General features: G+C 54.1%; 1 protein-coding gene across 1 annotated transcript in view; it reads right to left on the bottom strand.

Annotated features, from left to right (window-relative positions):
* DCHS1 (dachsous cadherin-related 1) overlaps positions 1–21,709 on the bottom strand; it is a 35,202-nt gene that overhangs the window by 3,242 nt on the left and 10,251 nt on the right. The window contains exons 2-20 of the mRNA XM_057695496.1: positions 15,931–17,841; positions 9,728–9,916; positions 9,406–9,637; positions 9,045–9,281; positions 7,690–8,715; positions 7,275–7,468; positions 6,973–7,069; positions 6,713–6,870; positions 5,642–6,506; positions 5,312–5,551; positions 5,083–5,208; positions 4,309–4,518; positions 2,245–3,123; positions 2,007–2,120; positions 1,621–1,832; positions 1,377–1,531; positions 1,047–1,177; positions 648–931; positions 165–303 (exon numbers count right to left, since the gene is read on the bottom strand). Of these exons, the coding sequence (XP_057551479.1) occupies positions 165–303; positions 648–931; positions 1,047–1,177; positions 1,377–1,531; positions 1,621–1,832; positions 2,007–2,120; positions 2,245–3,123; positions 4,309–4,518; positions 5,083–5,208; positions 5,312–5,551; positions 5,642–6,506; positions 6,713–6,870; positions 6,973–7,069; positions 7,275–7,468; positions 7,690–8,715; positions 9,045–9,281; positions 9,406–9,637; positions 9,728–9,916; positions 15,931–17,721 (7,279 nt within the window). The 5' untranslated portion in view covers positions 17,722–17,841. The remainder of the gene's footprint in view (positions 1–164; positions 304–647; positions 932–1,046; positions 1,178–1,376; positions 1,532–1,620; positions 1,833–2,006; positions 2,121–2,244; positions 3,124–4,308; positions 4,519–5,082; positions 5,209–5,311; positions 5,552–5,641; positions 6,507–6,712; positions 6,871–6,972; positions 7,070–7,274; positions 7,469–7,689; positions 8,716–9,044; positions 9,282–9,405; positions 9,638–9,727; positions 9,917–15,930; positions 17,842–21,709) is intronic.

Genomic DNA, 21,709 nt, shown 5'->3' with positions numbered 1-21,709 from the left:
AGGACAGTGCTTAAAGTAGAGACAGGGGACGGGGGTGGGGCAGGGAATGTCCTCCCTGGGTCAGAGATCTAGGCGTTAAGAGTTCAGGCAAGAAATTCTAGGAATGAGGTCAAATATGGCCCAACACAGTCAAGGATAAGGGGTAGATCCCAGGAAGGACGCACCGTTGTTGGGGTCAACACTGAAGCCCTCAGCAGGGGAAGCCAGGTGATAGGAGACGTGACCATTGGCACCTGAGTCCCGGTCCGTGGCAGAGACGGACAGAATGGCACGGCCTGGGGGTGTGTGCTCAAGCAGCTTCACCTGAGGTGTGAGCACAAGGGTTTATGGCCAAGATTCCCAGCTGCTCACTCAGCCTGTGTCCTGCAGCTTCGTCCTATGAGCTCTGCTCGGCATCTGTTCCAGCTTGGAGCCCACGTTCCCCATAGTACTTGGATTGTCCACCCTCCCCCATTTCTGGGCACTGGATGAAGGACTTGGACACAGTTCCCAGGATTTAGAAGGCTCGTTTGAGATGGGACTCTTATATCCCCAAAGCTCCATCCCCAAGTCAGTTCCAACGTCCAGCCCACCCCAGGCCCTTCTAAAGCCTTGTCACTTCCCTCCATTGTGAACAACCCAGGGCCCAGAGGTGGGGGCACCAGTACCTGGTAGAGGGTCTGTGAGAAGGCAGGTGCATTGTCATTGACATCCTCCACGAGCACTGTGAGGTTGGCACGGCCCTCGTGAGGCCCATCATGTGCCAGGAGCTGTAGGTGGTAGCGGTCACGCTGCTCGAAATCCAAGGGGCCCGTGAGGGAGAGGCGACCTCCATAGCGGCCTACACTGAAGGGATCCTGGGGCCCAGAAGGGCTCAGCACATACCACAGCACCGGTCCTGAGTCCACGTCATTCCCTGTTACCTGTGCAATCTCTGAGCCCAACAGTGCATCTGCAATACATAGGATGAGGGTGTTTGGCATAGTCCCAGACACCCCCGGAGCCCCAGGGTGGGGAACAGTGCTTCCCTACCGCCCTTTGAACCTCTCACTTTACCCGGTCCTCACCTTCTGACACTCGGAGCTCCCAGGGCTGGGGGATGGTGGGACGATTGTCATTGGTGTCAATGACCATCACCGTCAGGGTAGCTGAGCCCACCAGGGCTGGGCTTCCTCTGTCTGTGGCCATCAGCACGAGCCTGAACACAGAGGACAATCATGGGGCGGGGCCTGGGGACAGGGAGAACCCTGGGCAGGGACAGGAAGCCTCAGGACAGGCCGGGGTGGGGGGGACGGGGAACTCAGGATATGGCCGAGGGATTGAAGGAGATTCAGTGCAGCGCTCGAAACTGGATGGACCCAGGATGGAGTCTCAGGGTCTACAGAGCCAAGCCTCACCGTGCTTCAGCCCAGATCTCACGGTCCAGGATAGCTGTGGTAGTGACAGTGCCTGTGGCTGGGTCTATGTGGAACAATCCGCGGGCTGGCTGGGATGCGGCCAGACTGTAGGAGATCTGTCCACTGGGGCCTTGATCCAGGTCATCTGCTTCCACCTGATGAGAGTATGAGGCTGCTGGCACTGGGCTGGCCACACACAAAGTCTGCCCAGCCCTGCCCCTCATCTTCCCATCACACCCCACACCTGCAGCAGGGGTCCCTCCAAGGGCCTGGACTCAGGCAGGAAGGCCACGTAGTGGGGCTGCAGGAAGCGGGGAGCATTGTCGTTGGCATCTTGCAGGATTAGGGTCAGCACAGAAAAGGCAAAGGCTCCTCCACTCTCCGCCTGCAGCACCAGTCGCAGGCGGGGGCTTGCCTCAAAGTCCAGCCCCTCTGCTGAGCGAACTGTAATGGCTCCTGGAGGGAGGCAGGATGCATCACTGACAGACCTCTTGCTTGCCCTAAAGCCTCCCTCTCTGAGGCCTGCTACTCAAGGGCAGCCTCTCCACAGCCAGTCTCCTCAGGCCCAAAGAGGAGCCCCCCCCACCAGGAGCTTGTCCCCTCACAGAGCCCCCTGTTCCTGTCCCTTACCTGTACTAGGCTGGATGGAGAATGTCCCTTTCTCATTCCCACTGAGGATGCTGTATGTGATGGGTCCACTTGAGCCCCCTGCATGGATAGCCTTGGGAGAGACAATGGGAGTCCCTGCAGAGAGGATGGTATTGGTTGAAAGGTAAGCTCTAGACTGAAGAAGTTTAGGGACCATTTTTAGTGAGTAACCCCAGCCTACCCAGGGACACAAAGCTGGGAGACATGGTTAGGGACCCACCTGGGGGCGCATTCTCACGGAGCGTGGCTTCGCTACTAGCCCGGGGAAAGCGGGGTCCACGTTCAGACTCCCCCTGCAGCCCAACAATGACCACACCAGTGGCAGAGCGAGCTGGACGGCCAAGGTCGGTTGCCACAATGAAGAGAATACGATCTCGGGGACCGAGGGATACAGGGGAGCGGGCCATACGGATTTCACCAGTGTAAGAGTCCACGGTGGTGCGAGGAGGTGGTGTGCCTGCCAGCCGGTACAGGATGGAGGCATTGGCACCAGCATCACGGTCTTCGGCTCGCAGAGTGGCCAGAGGCAGGGTTGGGGTGCCGAAGCTAGGGCCTGGGCGGGGCAGGCGCAGCCTCAGGGGACTGGTGGGGAAGGTGGGTGTGTGGTCATTGACATCGCGCACCACGACGGTGACAGGCACTGTGGTGCTCAGGGGCCCAGCAGCTGCACCATCCACTGCATTCACGGTAAAGGCATAGCTGGAACACTGCTCTCTGTCCAGGGTTGCGGCTGTGCGCAATTCCCCAGAGCTGGGCTCCAGCAGGAAGGCTCCTGCTGCACCTGCTCCCAGGTAGTAGGTCACGCGGCCATTGGCCCCAGCATCAGGATCATGAGCCTGGAGCTGCAGCAGCAGGGTCCCTGCAGGTGCATCCTCAGGCACCTCCACAGAGTAGGCAGGCACAGGGAAGGCTGGGGCATGGTCATTAGCATCCAGCACTGTCACTGTCACAAGCAGAGTAGCACTGAGAGCTGGCTGGCCTCCATCCCGGGCTTCTATCCGCAGCTGGAATGCTGGCTCCACCTCCCGGTCTAGTGGCCTCATGGTGCCAAACTCCCCAGAAGCTAGGTCCAGGACAAAGGCTCCCGATGGGTCCCCATCTGCAGAGAAGTGCATGCACATATAAACATACATGTGTCAGCCCATGGGAGCAGGGGTGATTTACAGGCAACCTGGCAAAGAAAGAGAAGGGGAGAGAGAGAGAGAGAAAAGAAAAAGGGAAAGTGGATGGACGGACCCAGGATGGAGTCTCAGGGTCTGAGTAACAAAGAGAAGGCAGAGAAACACAGAAGGTAAAGAAAGATACTGTAAAGTAGTTTTTCTCAGAGTGTGCTCTGGGGACCCCAGGGTTTCCAGGGATTCCCCTGAGACCCTTTTGGGGAGTATACAAGGTCAAAACTATTTTCATAGCAATACTAAGACATTATATGACTTTTTCATTCTCATCAACTCACAAACACAGAGTGGAGTCCAGATACTACATGACATGTGATGACATGACTTGGATGGTTAATGGAATGTGTACTTATGTAGTCTTGTGTTTTCCAGAATATTCTAGGTAGAAAGTTTACAGCATAAATATGTGTTGTTTTTAGAGATTCACTCAGTTTTTGCTGGCCTTCCTTCAGTTATATACCTGCTATAATCTTTGTAACCTCATTACTGTCCAACGAATTGTTAGTTGAAACCCTGTGCAGAAGTATGGCAAGTGGTACACTTCATTGGCTTGTTCTGCAATGATATTTAAAATTTTTCTCAGTTTTAATATCAAATATCATAAATATTGGTATGTTTATTATATATTTTATATATTTATTATTATATCACATTTTATTATATCAATAAATGCTGATATCGTATAAGCCAAAGTTCTTTTTTTTTTTTTTTTGGCACACGGGCTTAGTAGCTCCATGGCATGTGGAATCTTCCTGGAGCAGGGATCGAACCTGTGTTCCCTGCATTGGCAGGCAGATTCTTAACCACTGCGCCACCTAGGAAGTCTGAGCCAAAGTTCTATACAGTTCTCAAAACTTAAGAATGTTAAGGGTTCCTGAGATGAAAAAGTTTGAGAACAACTGCTCTACAGGGAGAGATAAGAAAGAAAAAGAAAGAAAAGAAACAGGAAGATAAAAAGAGACAAGGAGATCAAAAACTGGAGGAGCATAGACAGAGATGTTTGGAGACACAGAAACATAAAAAGAAGGAAAAGGACACCCAGACACACTGGGTCTGACACAGGCCAACAAGCAGTAGACCTGGGCAAGTGGGTGTGGGAAGGTTCTCACCCAGGATGCGGTACTGCAGCTGCCCGTTGGCTCCCACATCTGGGTCGGAGGCCCGCAGCATGGTAAGGGTCTGTGGGTCCTGGCCCTCAGGCACCTCCAGGGAGAGATGGGCACTCCCAAAGCTTGGGGCATGGTCATTCTCATCCTCCACAGCCACTCGCACTGTGACATGGGTCAACAGTGGCGGTGAGCCCCCGTCCCGGGCATACACTGTCGGAAAGCAAAATCAATGCAATCTAGCCTGCTCCCAACCCATGGAGGAATCCATACCACGTACTGTTCACGTGTTCACCAGGTACACACAAAAATCAGAATATGTCCATCTGTCCACACCCCACAAGCACACAGGCACGCATACATATATGCGGTGGTGTGACAGAAAAAGCACTAAATGAGGTAACAACAGATCTGAGTTCAAGTCCCCGCTCTGCCACTTCCAAGCTGTTAGCCTGAGCAAGTCACTTAATCCCTCTGGTACTCAGTATCCACAAGCTCCTCTGTTAAATGGCTACAGTGTAACCTGAGGGAATCCTAGAGGGCACAGCTGTGACATGATGCATCTGAGAGTTAGTGTGATCACAGCAGTGACAGCTTAGAAGGCAGTGCACCTTGTACTCTGCCAAACTCTTGACTCCCCCAAAGGATTAAAAATATAATAGAAATAGAATCTGTGCTGTAAGAGGTGGAAGCTTCTAGAAGGTACTTTTGGGGACCTGCCCATGTAACTCTGGTGTTTACAACACCTCAGGCTTTGGGGATCCTGTCAATGTATACCTGTCAGGTTGATCTCCTCCTGCTCCTCCCGATCCAGGGCCCTGAGAGTTGTAAGAACTCCAGTGTTTGGGTCCAGGGAGAAGCTGTCGCCAGAGATGCCTCCATAAGTCACTTGCCCATTGGCCCCTGAAGAGCAGCAGCGTGGGGGAAGATCAGAGGGTGAATATACCCTTTCTCGCCCCAGTCCACCCCTCTTCCAACTCATTCTCCCCGCCCCCCCCGGCCTTACCCAGGTCCGGGTCAGTAGCCCGCAGAGTGAGCAAAGATGTGCCAGGAGGGCTGTTCTCACGCAAGAGGACGCTGTACTCCTGCTGTTGGAAAGCGGGTGCCTCGTCGTTGACGTCGGCGACACTGACAGTCAGGAGCTGCGTGGCTGAGCGCGGCGGGGAGCCGTGGTCGGAGGCCACTACGGTCAGCACGAACTCAGCTCGCTGTTCACGGTCCAGGGACCGCACCACGGACAGCGCTCCTAGGTGAGCGGTAAGGTGGGTTGGAACGAAACCTCAACACGAGCTCCACATCAGCACCCTCCTAGCCTCACCCCCCTCCCCCAACTCACCGGTACTGGGGTGTAGCCGGAAGTAGCCGTCCCCGCCAGCTGCCAGGCGATAGGACACGCGCGCAGCCTCGCCCAGGTCCGGGTCCCGGGCTACCACGTGCAGCGCCGCGGGCCCTGGAGGCTGATCCTCAGGGAGGCGCACACGTGAGGGCGAAGCAAAGGCCGGAGCGTTGTCATTCTCATCCGTGACAAAGACGCGCGCAGAAACGCGTGCTGCACGGCGGCGGCTGGCGTTGGCGGGCCGGTCGGTGGCTTCCACGAGCAGCAGCAGAGCGGGAGTGGTCTCCCGGTCCAGGCCCCGCGGCGCGCTGAGCGCCCCGGTGCGTGCGTCCAGGCGAAGCGCGGGCACGGGCGGCTCCTGGCGCAGCAGGCGGTAGCGCACGTCGCTGTTGGGGCCCGGGCCGTCGGCGTCGGACGCGCGGAAAGTGTACAGCGCCGCGCCAGGTTCGGGGTTCTCCGGCAGCGCCAGCGCCAACGGGTCCCGCGCGAAGGCCGGCGCATGCTCGTTCTCGTCCTGCACGCGCACCTGCACGCGCAGCAGCCGCGCGCCCGCGCCTCCCGGCCCCTCGGCGCGCACTGTGAGCGCGCGCCACGCCGGGCCCGCCTCGAAGTCCAGGGGTCGCGCCAGGTACAGACGCCCCGATGCCGCGTCCAGCGCGAAGGTGCCCTCCGGGTCGGCGCCGCCCACCAGTGTGTAAACGAGTGCGCCCAACCCCGCCGGCTCTGGCGGCGCCACCGAGCCCAACAGAGAGCCCGGCTGGAGCCCCTCGGCTGCTGTCACGGTCAGCACGACAGGCACAGGCGCCGCCGGGTCCGGCTCTGCGGGTTCCGGAGGAGGCTCAGCCGAGCGAGCTGAGGGAAGCACCTGTTGTGGACCCAGGAGGGAGGACGGAATCAGGGGGACCCACGTAAAAGGGAATCTGGGCTGGCCTGCTGAGTAGCAGAAGGGTGGTCAGAGTAGCCTGACTAGAGGAGAGGGCACAAGGACTTAGGAAGATGGCGCTCTTGGAGGGGGATGCCCACATTTGTGGCCAAGGAGATGTGGACAGATTGGAGGAAGGGCAGCCATACCTGCACCAGCAGCTGGAGGCTGGAGCTCCGAGGGGGGCTGCCTTGGTCGTGAGCGCTCAGTGTCAGCACATAGTGAGGCCGCTCCGCTCGGATCAGGGGTGCTGCAGTGAGCAGCTCCCCTGAGTGAGGGTGCAGAGAGAAGAGCTCCGAGCCAGGACCTGGGGACAGGCAGAGGAAGGGTTAGAGCTTGGGTTCCAGAGCTGGACATGTCATGAGGGCCTGCCATCACCCACCAACTCCCTTCTCTCCACACCCCATACCAGTTAGCATGTACAGGATGGTTCCATTCTCCCCCTCATCCGGATCCTTGGCCTGCAGAGTTGTCACCAGTGTTCCTGGAGGCACACCATCTGGTACCTGTGGGAACACAACTCATCTACAGTTGTCTCCTTCCTCTTCTTGAGACAACTCAGGATGGAGTTCCCATCACCTATGTGCAGGCAGAGCCCTTTCTTTTCTCTCACACCTGTTCCAAGACCCTTCTTACTTACACCTACACCTCTAAGCAGAGACCCAAATACCCTCTCACTTCTTCAGGGCAGAGTCCTGCAGCTTCACATACCTGTATGGGAAGGCCCCCACCAGCAGCCCCTGAGGCCTGCAAGAAGGTGGGGCTGTTGTCATTGAGGTCAAGCACTGCAATGTGTATGGTGCCTGTGGTACTGCGGGGTGGGTTCCCCCCATCCTGCACCTGCACCAGGAGCTGGTAGCTGCTTTGCCGCTCACGGTCCAGAGTTTGGAGTGTGGTCACCTCTCCTGGGAGTGCAGGATAGATAGAGATCATGTATGGGGTAGCTAGGGATGCGGAGCCTGAGGTCCGTGAGAGGCTGGGGTTTGGAGAGTGTGGAAGGGAATGCCAGGGTAAAACTCCAGGCTCAGTCCTGGTCCTCGTGGCCAGGCTCTGGGGATCGTGTCTGGGTGTTCACCAGTCTGAGGACGAGGCTATAGGGTCTCAGATTTTGGGTCCCAGTGCTCACCAGTCTGGTGGTGGATGCGGAAGGCCTTGCTGTCTTCTGACAGCTGTCGCAGGCTGTAGGTCAGACGTCCATTGGGTCCTGAGTCTCGGTCGGTGGCAAGGACCCGGCCCACACTGGTCCCCGGGGGCTGGTTCTCAGCCACAGCCAGGAAGGTGGGCTCCTCAGACAAGCGGGGACTGTGGTCATTCTGGTTGAGGATGCTGACCCTCACGGTGGCTGTGGCTGTCTGCTGCCCCAATTCAGCTTTGGACCCAGACACTGCCATTACTTTCAGCGTGTACAACTCCTGGGCCTCACGGTCCAGTGCTGCTCGCACCCATAGCCACCCACTCTGTGGTTCCAGGCCAAAGGGGCTACTTGGCCCATCTGCTGCAAGGTGGTAGGTGACAGGGCCCCCATCCGGAGCTCGAGCCTGCACTTGCAGGACTTGAGTCCCAGGGGTGGTGCCTGAGGGCAGGTCCACACGGTAGGTGGGGCTGTCGAAGTGGGGAGCCAGCCCACGGGTCCCCAAGTCCTGTACCACCACCCGCAGTCGAAAGTGGCTGGTGCGGGGCGGGGAGCCCCCATCCCGGGCTTCCAGCTCCAGTTCATGGGCTGGCCCCCCTGGAGGCCCCAGAGGTCCCATAAGCCGTATGTGGCCTGTGGTGGGGTCCACAGTGAAGATCCCACCACCCCCAGCAAGCAGGGTAAAGGTGACTCGACTGTTAACACCCGAGTCAGGGTCCAGAGCCCGCAGTGTATAGATGGGGGTCCCCGGGGCAGTGCTTGGTGGCAGCAACACCGTGTCTTCAGGTGCAGGGAAGGCAGGGGCGTTGTCATTCACATCATCCAGCAGCACACGCACCCGAGCTACAGCAAAAGCCGGGGGCACGCCACTGCCTGCCCGCACCTCCAGCTCCAGCACTGGTCCCAGCAGCTCCCGGTCCAAAGGGCGAAGCGTTTGTAACAACCCTGTGGCCCCATCTAGGGAGAAGAGTCCTTGGGGATTCCCACCTGACAGGGCGAGAGTCACAGGCCCCAGGCGACCTAGGGAAGAGGAAAGAGGGGTCAGAAAAGAGATGGGGGGCACCTACTGAGTTGGGACCCAGACTCTGATCCTCAAAAGGGCTAGGCAGTGCCCACACTGGGCCTTTCAAAGTATTAGGGGGAGAGGCAGGTGTTGGCAGAGAAGCTGGGTGGCACTAGGCTGATATTAATGTATCTGGGGATGAAGCAGAGTGCCTGCACTATGCCCAAGGAGGTGGTGGGGATTGGAACCAGAGTGTTTTGTATTGGGGCTACCTGTGGTGTGATACTCGAGGGTTACGTTGGGGTGTCTGGGTATGACACCAAGCGGATATAATGATAAGTGATACCTGGTGGATTGTGTGCCTGGACTACTCCCACGCTGGTGCCTGGTGCCACATCCTCTGGCACAGAAAAGACATACTGTAGTTGTTCAAATACTGGTGGTGTGGGAGTTCCAAGCACAATGCTGATGTTGACTCGGGCACTGGGCTCTGCCTGCAGGCCACCTCCATCCTGAGCCCCGATCTCCAGCTGCACCACCGAATTGGCCCGTCTGGCCAAGGGCCAGGCTACTGTCAACAGCCCTGGGAGGAGGGACAGAAGTGGAGATGTATAAGGAAACAGAATAGAGCTGGAAGGGTTGGGGTGGAAGCAGTACTTCATTTAGGCAGGTGGGGAGGCAAGCCCTGGGAATGGGAGTATTCTCACCTGAGTGCTCATCCAAGGCAAAGAGTGGGGGGCTATTGCCAGCCAGGATGTGGTAGGAGAGTCGCCCATGGGGCCCCTGGTCAGGGTCATGGGCGCGCACCCTCAGCACAGCTGTGCCTGGTGGACTCTGGGCGCTCAGACTGGCAGCATACTCCCGTGGATAAAACTGAGGTGGGTTGTCGTTCTCGTCTGACACAAACACCTTCACGTATACCAGAGACTTGAGGCCTCCCTGGTGAGACATGCAGCCATTAAGTCAGGTGGGCCTTGAGCGGCCCTGGTGAATGCCCTACCCCAGCCTGCCCACAGTCTGCCCACTTACCCCATCCACAGCTGTCACTGTGAAGTCGAAGCTTGAGGGCCCCTGATCGCGGTCCAGGGTCCGAGTCGTGCACACGTCACCACTGTGGGCATCGATGCGGAACGGGGGAGACCCCGAGGCCCCAAGTCCGGCACCCAAGGAATAGGAGAGGAGGCCAAATGGACCACTGTCTGCATCTGTGGCTGTCACCTGGGGAGAGGCTGGGGTGAGTAATGCCCCATCTTTTGGGCCAGAAAAGCCATAGCTAAGTGGAAATTAGAAGGAGCAGACCCTGGGCCAGTTGGTGCCCAGAGTCTTTGGATGGTGGACACACAGAAGGGACTAGTAGGACACGGACCAAAATCCAAACCCAGCTCAGACCTCACCACTTGCGTGAGGTTCCTATGAGCCTCTGATCACAACATTTTTGTCAACTGGTCAATATGTAAGTTTTATGTGCGTTTCTGTTTAAAGGCACCTTATTTAATATATATCGTTGGTTCACTAACACTGAACTCATGGCCAATGGCACAACTCGTATCTAATGAAACTCGTCTAACACGTATTTTCTCCATAAGGCACAGCACAGCCTTCTTGTGTTTAGGAGCACAGGCAGCACTTTTGCATTACAGTTGGGGACCATTTTAAACAGCAAAATCACCAAACAAAAAGCAAAAAAATGCAAAAAACATGGCACTAAATAGACCGCAAAAAGCACCCTTGTTTACAATAAAAGAGCTGAAACATGAAGGCAGAGCACTGCCTTGTCCGACCTCAGCCGGGAATGTGCTCCCTGAGAGACCTGAATTTTTCATCCTTCTGCACATGTCAAGAAATGACTGCAAAAGCTCCATGAGTATTGATTCAAGGGTTACAAATAAATTTCAGAGAGTTGGTGAATTCACAAATACAGAATCTGCACATGATCAGGACCAACTGTACTTAAAAGGAGAGTGCTAAGGGCTGTGACAGCAAATTCCAGGCTGTGACAGCAAATTCCAGGCTGTGACAGAGAGTTTATAACCTTCACCAAGTCTCAATCACTCCAATCAGAGAATTGACTAACCAATAGAGTTATTGAGACTGATGCTATAGGCCCCCTGTTCATTGAGTCTGGTCATAAAGTGGGATCTGACTGATGCTCGGATCTGACAACTGGAGTGACCAGGATATGCTCTATGAATTTATGGGAGGCGGCTCATGCACCTTTAGCATCCCTTCGTCTCTCAAGCCAACCTCATTGGAAATGATAAAGGGAGAACTGCAGGTCTATAGGACGCCACTGAGGTCATTAAGTTCCAGGGGCTCCCCAAAATGAAGAAAAACGGGAAGGCTTTCCTGGTGACTTCTCAGGCATCTCCCAGACTGGCTCAGGAAGAGTTTATGATTGGATGCCCATGTCAGGAGCCTCTGAACATTTCAGAGCCAGATCAGCAGAAGATGTCATTCCGAAAGCTTCTGAGTCTAGGACAGGGACAGGCACACTGTAGGTACACTATGTGTATTTGTTCCTTGAGTGAACAGACATTCAGATTGCCCTGCCTTCAACAAAAACTTCTTTCAAACTAAGTTTTATAAATTGGGTGCACATTATGCCCTCAATAGTGGGTTAGCTGCTGCAGACTGCTGTAGCTTGTGATAAAGTACTCTCTGTGGTTACATGGGCCTCAGGGTCATGATATGCTGTGAAAGGAAGCTGGAGAGTTCCTCTTTCTTAGCCAGAAAATGTTGCTCAGAGAGAAGCCTCGCCAAGGACTTCTGATTGTTGCTCAGGCCTTTGACAGAAGTGATTTGTGCCACTGTTTACCCTCCTGAGACACACTAAGACCTTGCCATGCTGAACCCTGGAAACAGCTCCTGTTCCAACTCTTTACTGTGGCCGTGGGCCCGGATATCCCAGGAGACAAACTTCCCCCTGCATCAATCTGGCGGGCTGCAGCACAGCTGCGGCACTCTCTCCAGAAGCTGTTAAAGACCTCTGCCCTTTGACTCGCTGCAGGAAGAAAGCAATAAATAGTGGTCAAGAGAAGTTGTCAAGAAGTGACCCCAAAAGGCACAGGGGCCGTCGACTGGAAATGACCAAGGCAGAAGTGAATTTTCTGGCCTGTGCAGCCCCTACTCAGAGGTGCCACTGCAGATGCAGACTCCAGTTTCAGCAGGCTCTCAGCCTCACTTCACAGTCCAACCTTGGTCAGCTCCCTCTTCCAGCTCTGCCTGAAAGCTGTAACGAACCTCATCTCTCTCCTCTTGTCCCCACCCTACTCCCAGCTCTCATCAAATGCACTAGTGCAAGGAGAAAATAAAGGCCCTCATCTGTGAAGTCTCTGAAATTCCTACCAGACCACAAACTTACTGCATCTGCCCCATGCTGAACTCCTTCCCAGATGTCTCTCCTGCTTTGACACTTTGACACTGCGCTCTCTGCTTCTCCTCCCACTGCTTTCCCACTCCCCAGCCTTCCTCCGCCTCCCCTTACTCTGTCTGTTATACACTGTTGTTCTCTGGAATCTTTCCTTGGCCTCTTCTCATTCTACACACTCTCAGGGCCTTCTCTTCCACTGCTGTGGCTTTGACCATCATCTGTACTTTGACCCAGACCACTCCTCTGTGCTCCAAACTTCTACATCCAGCTGCCTGCTCAACATCTCCACTTGGATGTCCCACAGGCATCTTACATCCAACCTGTCCTAAACTAAACGCGTGATCATTCCAACCCCTCTCTAATGATTCTTCCATCCATGCAGTTACTCGAGCCAGAAATCTGTTCTTCCCTTTTCCTCCCTCGGCATATCAATCAACCAGGGACTAAGTAAATCCTCATTAACCCCCCTATTTGTCTATTCCTCTCCATCACCATTATCACCGTCTTGACGTGGACCTAAGTCAGCTCTCCCCTGGACTACTGTAGTTCCCTTCTCACAGGTGTCTGACCCTGCAATCTGCACGCCACACCAGGACTTCTCAACCTCAGCACGACCGACATTTTGCACCAGATAATTCTTTGTTGTGGTGCTGTCATGTGCATTATAGAATGTTTGGCAGCATCTCTATCCATTGGATACCAATAGATCCCACCAGTTTTGACAACCAGAAATGTCTCTAAACATGGCCAAATGTCCCCTCCAGGGGGCAAAATCACCAGCCATTGCAAACCACTTCTGTGCACTAACTAATAAAAGCGTGTTTTGAGAAAACAAATATGATCATATTATTCCTCTACTCAAAAATATTCAATGTCCCCTAAAGAAAAATGCTCAGACTCTTTGGCTTGGCTTGACCCTTCACTGTCTGGTCTCCCACAGTCTCATCTCCCACTCTTCCATCTCACACCTTAAACTCCAGAGATACTGAGCCACTTGTAGGCCCTTGAACGAGTCAGACAAGTCAAGCTCTTCCACTTCCCTCTGCATGTCACCTCAGCTTGGAACTCTTCCCTTATCTCATCCCCTCATCAGCTCCTGCTCATCTTTTAAGTCTCAGCTCAAAGGTCCTTTCCTTTGAGAAAACATTCGAACTGCTATCTGTACCTCATGTATATCCCCATATAGAGGTTTTTATTATCAGAATAAAACGTTTCTTTGCACATGAATCTCCCCTCTAGACTATGAACTCCATGAATTAGGTAGGGGTTACTCAGTCATGACCGTATTCTGTGGCCCCAACACAATGACTGGCACATGGCAGATACTTGATAAATGAATACTGAATGAATCAAATATTAAGACTTCTTGTAACAGCTGTGAACACCCAATGGTCATTTTTACCCCTGCTTCCCTATGATTACTGCTAGTAAGAACTCCAGGAAACCACCTGGAGAGATGCCCTCTTGCTTCAGGCACTAGTGAGGAGGGAAGATGTTTGGAAGCCACAGCACACTGGTCCTGGGCCAAGAGGGAGAGTAAACACACGGGAGAGTGGGTGGGAGCTGAACAGCAGTAGGCAGGCAAGTACCCAGAGTCTGGCCAGAGGGAAGGTCAGCCAGGCCCAGGCACTGGTCTGAAAGTCTAGGCCAGGCAGCTCCTAGCAGATGTTCAGGGATTTGGTGGACTTCTGAGACATAAAGACTTCAAGCACGAATCTCCTAAGAGACCTCCCTGCCTCAGTCTCCTCTCCTGCATGCATACTCTGTGGGGCAGCCAAAGCAATCTTTCGAAAAGACATATCAGATTTGCCCAGAGCCCCTCAATGGCCCCCTATGATTTTTAAAATAAAGTCAAAGCTTGTAATCTGGTCCTTGTTCACTCGTCTCATCTCCCCATAACTCTTTCTCATCAGCACAGTCGAGGCCAACTTGAACAATGCATTCCCATGAACATCATGATGTTCTGCAGCTCTTTCTGTGGACTTGGAGTCCCTGTCTACATACCCCATGTTATCCACTTGGCAAAGTCTCACTGCTTTGCAAAGGTCTGCCTCTAGGCTTCCAGAATGCCTCATATGCCACCTGATGCATCTTTAGTTACTGGTGTGTCTCCTTGCCTAGACCGGGACCGGCCTGGGAATAAGACTGTTTCCGTTCTTTGCTCTCCAGGGCCCAGCAGAGTGCCAGGTTTACAGTGGGTAAGTTAATTTTTGAATGTATCAATTACCATTTATCTAATCTCTCTTTCACCCTTAAAGCAAGTTAGCGTCCAGAAAGTAAAAAAAAAAAGGGACTTCCCTGGCAGTACAGTAGTTAAGACTCCACGATTCCACTGTAGGGGATGCAAGTTTGATTCCTGGTCAGGGAACTAAGATCCCACATGCCACATGGCATAGCCAAAAAAACAACAACAACAGGACCTCCTAGGTGGTGCAGTGGGTAAGAATCCGCCTGCCAATGCAGGGGACACAGGTTCGATCCCTGCCCCAGGAAGATCCCACATGCCACGGAGCAACTAAGCCCATGAGCCACAACTATTGAGCCGATGTGCCACAACTACTGAAGCCCACAAGAGTGGCCACAGCAGTGAGAAGCCCTCACACCACAATGAAGAGTAGCTCCTGCACGCCGCAACTAGAGAAAGCCCGTGTGCAGCAACAAAGACCCAACACAGCCAATAAAATAAATAAATAAATAAATTTATAAAACAACAACAACAACAAAAACAAACCAAAAACAAACAATCTGTAGTGAGGAGGGAGGGATGAATAGGTAGAGAACAGAGGATTTTTAGGGCAATGAAACTACTCTCTATAATACTATACTGTATGCCATTATATATGTCTGTTACAAATATACATTATACTTTTGTCCAAACCCACAGAATGTACAACACCAAGAGTGAACCCTAATGCAAACTATGGACTTGGGTGATAAGGATGTGTCAATGTAGTTTCATCTGTTATAACAAATGGACCACTCTGATGTGGGATGTTGATAACGTGTGAGGCAATGCATGAGTGATGGCAGGGGGTAGATGAGAAATCTGTACCTTCCACTCAATACTGCTATGAATCTAAAACTGCCCCCAAAACATACAGTCTTAAAAACAAAAACAAAACAATCTGATCGTGCCTTTTCCACCTCAAAGAAGTTCAGCAACCTCCTTTGCCTTCCAAGTAAAGTCCTAACCCTTCACAGCTTGGTGTCCAAGGAGTTCTGCAATTTGGCCTCAGCCTGCCTCTCCAGTTTCATGCTCCCCCCCATCTCCTCCTGGTCTGACTTGCAGGAAGTCTGTGGCTTGCACAGCCTATCCAGGGCTCCTGCCTCTTCCTCTGAGAGGTCTTCCTGCTCTGGACATCAGGATTTTACTGGATACGTCTTATTATCTCTCATCCTCATGCCTGAGCCCAAGTGTCCCATCAAGGCTCAGGTCCAAGGGCAGGGATGGGGGTGTCTTCCAGGACAGCTCAGCACTGGACTAGGGTTGGAGAGCTCTGTAAATGTTGGCATCTCCCTTGGGGAACAGGAACCACATGGGTGTGCAGAATCTCCATCTCTGTTAAAGAGTCCTCTCTCACTTCCTGACACCACAAGACACATTTTCTCTACATCGAATCTTAATTCTCTCAACTGCCAAGATTACCTGGCCCAGCTCTCGCACCCTGCTTTCTCATCTTCTCATTAATCCTCAGCCTCTGCGCAGACTGTGGAGCTCCCCGAGTAGGACCAAACCTTCTGGCATACGTCACCATCGATAGATGGCACCTGCAAGGCTTGGCTCCTGTTCTGAGGTCCCCTGTGACCCTCTGACCCACTCCTGCCCACAGCATCACCCCACTGTGTGCAGGGGCTTACCCACCTGCAGGAAGCAGGTTCCAGGCTGGGTGCCCTCAGGCAGGGAGGCGTTGTAGAAAGTCCTCTGGAACTGCGGCTCGTTATCATTCACATCTTGCAAGGCCACGCTCACAGTGGCAGAGGAGGCGAGAGGGGGCAAGCCCCCATCCGTGGCCACCACAATTAGCTGTGGCTGAGGTTCCAACTCATAGTCCAGTGAAGCAGCTGTGGTGATGATGCCCAAGGTGGGGTCGATGGCGAACCAGCGGGTGTGGGCGCCTGGGGCCAGGCTATAGGTGACCTGACCGTTGGTGCCCTGATCAGGATCCCGGGCCATCACCCGCACCACGAAGCTGCCAGGCAGTGCAACCTCAGGCAGGGGCTCGGGTCGGTAGAGCTGGCGGTCAAAGGCCGGCGCGTTGTCATTGACGTCAGTGACATGCAGCACAAAGGCGGCCTCGGCCCGCAGCGGGGGTGAGCCTGAGTCTGTGGCGGTAACTCGCAAGTTATAGGCATCACGTTCCTCCCGATCCAGCTGCCGAGCCACGCACACCAGGTAGATGACGCTGTCCTGGGTGCTGAGCGCAAAGTGGCCCTCTCCACCCTCCAGGGACACGTTGACATGGGCAAAGTCACCATCATCTGGGTCTGACACAGAGATCCGAGCAACAAGCTGGCCAGGGGGGGCAGCCTCGGACACTCGGGGGGAGCCATCCGCACTCAGGAAGATGACCGTCATGGAGGGCTGATTGTCGTTGGCATCTCGCACGTGCACGGTCACGAAGGCCGAGCCCAGCTCAGGGTGAGCCCCTCCATCCCGTGCCTGTACCACCAGTTCATGGACCCGCCGTTGCTCAAAGTCCAGTGGCCGCTCCAGCCGCAGCAGCCCCGTGTGTGCGTCGATGGAGAAGGGTCCATCACCCTCGCTCTGCCGCCGGTTGATCTCGTAAGTTACAGCCCCATTGGCACCGGCGTCGGCATCAGAGGCATACACCTGCAAGACAGGACTGCCGGCGGCCAGGCTCTCAGACACCACAGCATGGTAGCGGCTCTGATTGAAAGCTGGGGCATGGTCATTGATGTCCAGCAGTGTCACGTCCAGCAGGGCCTGGGCCCTCCGGGGGGGTGAACCACCGTCATAGGCCTCCAGTTGCAACATGTAGTGTGAGCGGTTCTCTCGGTCCAGCTCCCCGGTAACTACCAGCTCAGGCACCGGGGCCCCATCAGGACCAGGGCGTGTTTCCAGCCGGAAGGTCTCTCCAGCCCCATCACCAGACAGCGCGTAGCCCTGGGTTCCCAGGCGGCCAGCATCTGCATCGCGAGCAGGCTCCAGCGGGTAGCGGGTGCCAAGAGCTGTATGCTCGGGTATCTGTAGGACAGCTCGAGCCTGTGGGAAGGCTGGGGCATGGTCATTGATGTCAGCCACTCGCACGGTAACTTCCACAGTGGCGCCATCAGGAGTGACTGCAGTGAAGCGGTAGCGATCCCGCCGCTCTCGGTCCAAGACTCGGGCTGTACGGACCACCCCACTGTGTTCGTCGATGGCCAGGTCTGTGCCCACACCGCTGCCCTCCTGGGCAGAGATGAAGTACATGGGAGGTGCTGCCGTGCCTGCCGGAAGCCCTGCGCTGATGTCCCCGATCAGCGTCCCCGCTGGCTGCTCCTCATCAATCTGCAGGTCCAAGCTCCCAGCCTGACCCCAGGCGCCTGGCACCCCCACACCCAGGAGCAGCAGCAGCAGCAATGAGAGCCGGGGGAGGGGCCTGGGGCGCTGCATGCCTGGGCAGGAAGGTGCAATGCCCCGCTCCTTCTGCATGGCAGGGGCAGTCCAGCTGTGGCTTGGGCTCCAGCTCCAGGTCAGGCTCCGGGCCCAGCTTGATCTCAGGCTTTGGATCAGGTCCAACTTGGACCCCGGCTCCAGCTCACGATCCCTGACCTGGGAGAAAACCGGAAGCAAAAAGGTCATGCTGGGGGAGGGATCAAGAGTGCAGGGAGGCTGGGGTCCAGGCCACACCAGAACTATGACCACACTATGACTATGACCGTGCTTGGCGCCCCGCAAGGCGCTTGTGCTGCCTCACACCGTCTGGGGCCCAGGAAGCCCCTCAGGACCCACTCCCGTCTTTACCTGGCAGGTCCCATCCCACTCTGCTTCCCGCCCTCCCCCCAACCCTCCAGCAGATTGCTTTTTTCCTATTGTTCAGGCCTCAGTGCCTTCAGACTCTCTTCCTTCCACCTCTAGACTTAAACATGTGGCCAGTTCTTTCTCATTTTCCTTCTCATCCAGGACTAATACCTCAGTAACCACAGGCTTGGCAACCTCACCTGAATCTCAGCATTTTCCTCTCTGTCAGAACCTTCTATCAACATTTAAATATGCGGAAGTCCCTCCCTCTCTCTCTCTCACATATATAGCCCTTCTTCCCTCTCTATTCCTACTTCCCTCTCTATTCAAGGAGAGACTGAGCACCTCCTATGTGGACGCACTGGACACACATCAGAGAATAAAGGAAACAGTCCAGGAATTGGACAAGTAGTGAGTAGTGTGATAAGGGCTGCGAGGGAGAAGTGCAGGGAGCTGTGAGGGCATAGACATAGGACCACAGTCAGGGAGTCGGGGAGTGCCTCTCTGAGGAAGCAGCATGCAAGTCAGGATCCACTTAATGTAGGTGTTAGCTAGACATCGGTGGGCAGAGGAGGGGGAGACAGAAACGAGAGAAGAACATTCAGAAGAGGGAACAGAATGGGAGGCTTAGAGTCTACAGTCAGGAAAGGGCTGAGAGTGTCTGGGGGTGGGTAGGGCACCACATGTGTGAGGTGTGGAGTGCTGGGGCAGAGGGTATGAAATGGGCCAGGGGCTCATAGGCTATACTGATGATTCTGACTTTATGCTGAGGGCAAATGGATGCCATGAAAGCATTTTAAGAGTGGGTGCTGCAGTATGACCTACATCTTGTGAGGATCACTGCTGCTGCCCCTTCGTAATCAAGGATCACACAGATGGGAAAGTTATGTTAGGACAGCCCTTATAACACACTTGTGGGAGTTCAGGCAAGGGTATGGCTTTGATGGTAAATTGGATGAGTGTTAGCAAGGAAAATGGGGAGAAGCGGATAGCTCCGCAGGAAGTTTTGCAGATAGAACAGGCAGGGCTTGGGGATGGCTTGAGCCAGGGGGTGAGGGAGTGGGAGGAATCAAGGATGATGGACACATTTCCGGCCGGAACCATCAACTGGACAAAGGCATCCTTACCTGGTCAGGGAGAGAGATAGAAAGAAATCCAGGGAAGGGCGGTGCCTCTGAGGCTAAGGGAGCCAGGGCTTCAAATGCTGCTGCTGTTTAAGAAGGAGAAGGCCTAAAGCCCCATGACAGCCTTCAACGACTGAGTGAGATCAGAGTCAGCGGAGACAGTGCCCTCTCTGAAAGGTTTGTTCACTTCCCCCAGTTTCTCACTTCTCACACCCTCCTCCATCTACGCAGAGAGGCTTCCTCTCCTGTGACACTGCCTTCAGGAAGCTTCCAATCATTGCTCTGCTCTCCATCCAGTGAACACTTTATCTTCTTGCTGGATCATTCTGGAACACTGAATCACTGACCACTGGCTTTTGAAGCCTACCCCTCTTGGCTTCACATGGTGATACCCCACCTCTTGCTTCCATTGTACTTCTATGTCCACTCTTCAGTCTCCTGGGCAAGTTCTTCCTCTGCCCTTAAAAACTGGTGCTCCTCAGGACTCCGTCCAGGGTCTCATGTTTTCCCACTTTCCACCCTGCCTGGGTGATCTTATCCACTCCCATGCCTTCCATTCAAATGTATCAATCATTTTATGTACCGTCTATTCGCTGGTGACTTTGCGATCTCCAGCTCTGGAGAGCACGGGAGACACATGTCCAAGCACACAACGGACTGCCTTACACCGTATTTCCAACCTTCGTCTCAGACTGATTTTCTTCCTCCATTCCCTCCTGTGAGCAATATCACCACTCAGAAACTCTCCTTGCTTTCCTTCTCTTCAGTCCTTATTTCCAATTAGTCTTCAAAACCTGACGATCTCAACTAGACCTGTCTCAAGTCTGCCCTTTCCTCTGTTTTCACACTGCTGCTGTCCCAGTCCAAGCACTGCCATTCCTCCCTTCGTTCCTGCCACAGCCCTTTACGGGTGCCTGTGCCTCTCGGATTGGACCCTCCGACCCAGGTCCACCTGGCCCGAGCTATCCTCACAGCTCTCCCCAAACCACTCCCGACAAAAGGCTTCCACGGGTTTGCCATTACTGATGACAGAAGACTGCTGCTCGTTACAGACAAAAAAACACAGATACACACACACCCAAACTGTGTCTGCAGTTTCAAGGCGTCATGGACACTAAGTATAGAACTTCCATTCACAAGACAAAGCCCAACCTCCTTCATGTATCTTCCTGGCCTGAGCCCTGTCAGCCTCTCCACGGTGCCCCACATTCACGTCCCCCCGCCGTATCCTGCATTCCAACACTAAACCCATCACCTGCTCCTTCCCAACTCCTTGCCTTGCATACACTATACTCTTGTCCTGAGATAGCCTTTAAAATTCTCGTCTAATTGGCCATCTCCTGCTCAAACGTCAAGATCCCGTTCAAATATCCTGTCTTCTGTGGAATCGTCTGTGATACCTCTCTGACCTCCCTGCAGTGCCTACGGTATCCCCTACGGTGCTCTCACTGCTTTTTTTTTTTTTTGGGGGGGTACACCAAGTTCAATCATCTGTTTTTATACACATATCCCCGTATTCCCTCCCTTCTCTCACTGCTTTTGATGCACACTGACAATAAATTGTACAGTAGCCCCGATTTGTTCATGTGTCTGTCCATCACACCCCTCCCCCTACGCTGAATTGAAAGCTCCTTGAGGACAGCAGCTTGAGGGTCTTAGTTAGTCTCTGGTTCTCCAGCATTTCGTAGAGGTATTGTGAGAGCAGCCAGTCAGTGCTGAACGAATGATCAGAACCTCGTAACTGCACACCACCACCCTCACCTACTGACACAGGGAGACACGTCCCTGGACACGCCAGCTCAGACAACACATACAAACACGTGTGAGCCCGTTGCCCCTGAGGCACCACGGTCAGGAGTGTGGCCACAGAAGTGGCTACAGCAGTGTGTCCTTTGGTCTTTCTAGATTTGCTTTGTTCTAGGACTTACTGTGCTCCTAAGGGATGAGAGTTTCTGACCCTCTACTTACACTTCCAACCTCCATCTCTCCCACCTGTGTGAGGCAATGAAAAGAGCTGGGACTGTGGAGTCTGAGCTGGGTTTGAGTCCAGTCTCAGTGTTATTTTCTTAGTCTATACAATGGCCATGTTAATGCCTACTTTGTAGGGTTGTGTGAGAATTACAGGTAATGGAAACAAGGAGCTCAGGGTTGGGCATTTGGTAGATGCCCTCTCCTTGGTTCCCAACACCATCCCTGGCTTCAGAATTCTAGGATTCACTAAGACCCCTCTCCCCAAGGCTCAAGTCTGTGAAGCCTGTGGAGCTGCCACATGGAATAACAGATCAGAAGGTCAGAGTGACACGAGGCCTGACTCAGAGAGGGGAGAGTCTGCACGTACAGAGATGATGCCGTGGTCAGGGTCAGGGATAGAGACTGGGTTGGGGTCAAGGGTTAGGAACTGGTCCTATTAATTTAATCTGTCAGTGGAGAGAAAGCAGAGGGGGGAGAGAAGCCAATGGAGAGTGAGGTCAGTGTACTTCTTACATTCCGTATTAGAATTCTCTGTCCCCCACCCAGAGACAGAATGTCAGCTGTTTGAGGGCCAGGACGTATCT

Source organism: Hippopotamus amphibius, chromosome 9 (genome assembly GCF_030028045.1).
Source record: "Hippopotamus amphibius kiboko isolate mHipAmp2 chromosome 9, mHipAmp2.hap2, whole genome shotgun sequence".
Taxonomy (NCBI): domain Eukaryota; kingdom Metazoa; phylum Chordata; class Mammalia; order Artiodactyla; family Hippopotamidae; genus Hippopotamus; species Hippopotamus amphibius.
Note: the sequence above shows the minus strand (reverse complement) of the source record. Positions and strands in the feature narration are given on the sequence as shown.